We start from the raw sequence: 2,500 nt of genomic DNA on the forward strand, positions 1-2,500 counted from the left end.
GTGTGTGCATTTGTGTGTACATATGTGTGCGTGTGTGTGCGTTTGTGCGTACATGTGTGTGCGTGTGTGCGTGCGTGTGTGCGTTTGTGCGTACATGTGTGTGCGTGTGTGTGCGTTTGTGCGTACGTGCGTGTGCGTGCGTACATGTGCGTGCGTACATGTGCGTGCATACATGTGCGTATATGTGCATGCGTTTGTGCGTACGTGTGTGCGTGCATGTGTGCGTTTGTGCGTACATGTGTGCGCGTGCGTGCTTTTGTGCGTGTGTGCTTTTGTGCGTACATGTGCGTTTGTGCGTACATGTGTGCGTGCGAGTGTGCGTTTGTGTGTACATGTGTGTGCGTGTGTGTGCGTACATGTGCGTGCGTATTTGCGTATATGTGCATGCATGTGTGCGTTTGTGCGTACATGTGTGTGCGTGCGTGTGTGCGTTTGTGCGTACATGTGTGTGCGTGTGTGTGCGTTTGTGCGTACATGTGTGTGCGTGTGTGTGCGTGCGTGTGTGCGTTTGTGCGTACATGTGTGTGCGTGTGTGTGCGTTTGTGCGTACATGTGCGTGCGTACATGTGCGTATATGTGCATGCGTGTGTGCGTTTGTGCGTACGTGTGTGCGTGCATGTGTGCGTTTGTGCGTGCGTGTGTGCGTTTGTGCGTACATGTGTGTGCGTACATGTGTGTGCGTGCGTGTGCGTGTGTGTGTGTGTAAGGTAACTAAGTTAAAGATCAGAAGCAGAGAGTTGATGTTTGAATGGAATACTTTTTGAAGTGATTGACGTGTTTCCAGTTTGACTTGAGCTGGTCTGTAAGAGGGTTTGACTGGGAGGTCATTTCACTGGGCAGAACAGAGCGGCACAGCAGCCAGCTAATTGTCTCAATTAAAATAAATAGACAACAGACACAAGATGAAAAATATTATGACATCTGGGAGATTTCTTCTGGTTCACATCACTGTTAGACCTTCACGCTCTGTGTGATTAGATATCAGACCTGACTTGTGTTTACAATCTAATCTGAAAAGGGGAAACAGAAGGCAACAAACACGTGTGTGTACATGCGTGTGTGTGTGTGTGTACACCTGCATGAGTGTGTGTGTGTGTGTACACTTTCCTCCACCTGTGTGACACTGGAGCTGGAGATCTTCCCACAGCACACGTGCACCTCTCACGGCCGCGTGACGGTGATTAGTAGCGGATCAGACCGATCAGAGAGACGGCACTAAGTCTGACTGCGTTTGTTTTTCAGTGCTGAGAGAGATTAATCAGACTCTGAGATATGATCAGGTTCCGAGTCGAGGCAGCGAGTCTGCATTTTGTCTAGAGCGGCTCTCCAGGACTCCGCAGGCCTTTGAAGTGTTTTTTTTATGAAATGTTGCTCAGATCCCGTTTCCACTGCTCTGGTTTTGTTCACTGCTTTTTTTAATTCATGTCCGAGTGCCTGATCACATGATGGATGTCTTTCATTTAATTCACATTCAGACACTTTAAAGTACCTCTAAATATTTCTGTGTCTGTAGTTCAGCTGTGAACCTGCAGGTTAGTAACATGAAATAAACATGAGGTTTCTCCTCACAATCTGTTAAAGGTCTCGTTTTATTGGCTCTGAATGTTAGGATCATGTCTGAAAGGGATCAGAAAGGAGATCTGTTACACTGTTATAACTCTCTCTCTCTCTCTCTCTCTCTCTCTCTCTCAGTGATCGTCATCAGGTGTCCAGCTCAATCCCAGTCCCTGTTAGATCCCATTTGAGCGTCACGCAGGTCGCTTCTGCCGTCTCTCCGGAAGCGGACAAAAAGAAGCGCAGGTCATATAAACTCTACGACCCGGTCGTGACCCCTCTCCCTGAAGCCACAGCGAACCAGGAAGCTTCACCTTACTGTCTGGATGTCAGCATGGAGTTGGAGAAGACGCTCAGCGAGACGGACGGCCAAGCCGAAGCTGCAGGAACGTCGACACCGGAGCCGAATCCCCGACAATACGATCCGGACGTGAAGAAGATTCCGGAGAGAGATCTGGAACTGTTTGAGGTCCCGAGAGAGTCGGAATGCGTGGAGGAAAATCTGCAGCACCAGGGTGCCATGAACGGGTCTGCGGGCGTCCCGGCCGGGGCGGAGGTGTGCTGCTCCGTGGAACAGGCGGAGGAGATCATGGGGACGGAGGCGACGGGGTTGGGGTTAGGATCACGAATGGAGGATTTCCCCTGTATCCCTGTGGAACACGCCGTGGCCGTAGAGAGTGACGATCAGGTTCTCGGAGAACTGGAGAACTTTGAGGAGTTCTCAAAACGCATCTGCGCTCTAAACGAGAAACCGTCCTGCTTCAGACGGCCACGCAAAAACTCTGATAAATAACCAGAGGTCAAGGGTCACCAGGTAGGCCTTTACCTTCACATCTGACTGCATTGAACAGACATTACACACAGAGGTATATTATTATTATTATTATTAGGAAATATCTGGAATATTTGCACTCTTAACCCTTTCAAATAAAAATAAAGAGAATGT

General features: G+C 49.2%; 1 protein-coding gene across 8 annotated transcripts in view; it reads left to right on the top strand.

Annotated features, from left to right (window-relative positions):
• Nucleotides 1–2,500, top strand: part of uvrag (UV radiation resistance associated gene) — a 48,654-nt gene that overhangs the window by 46,146 nt on the left and 8 nt on the right. For all 8 annotated transcript variants that reach the window (XM_047804819.1, XM_027158481.2, XM_047804820.1 and 5 more), the window contains one exon: nt 1,693–2,500. This exon is cut by the window's right edge and continues 8 nt beyond it. In XM_047804819.1, the coding sequence (XP_047660775.1) occupies nt 1,693–2,347 (655 nt within the window). In that variant the 3' untranslated portion in view covers nt 2,348–2,500. The remainder of the gene's footprint in view (nt 1–1,692) is intronic.

This window comes from Tachysurus fulvidraco, chromosome 20, assembly GCF_022655615.1.
Source record: "Tachysurus fulvidraco isolate hzauxx_2018 chromosome 20, HZAU_PFXX_2.0, whole genome shotgun sequence".
Classification (NCBI taxonomy): domain Eukaryota; kingdom Metazoa; phylum Chordata; class Actinopteri; order Siluriformes; family Bagridae; genus Tachysurus; species Tachysurus fulvidraco.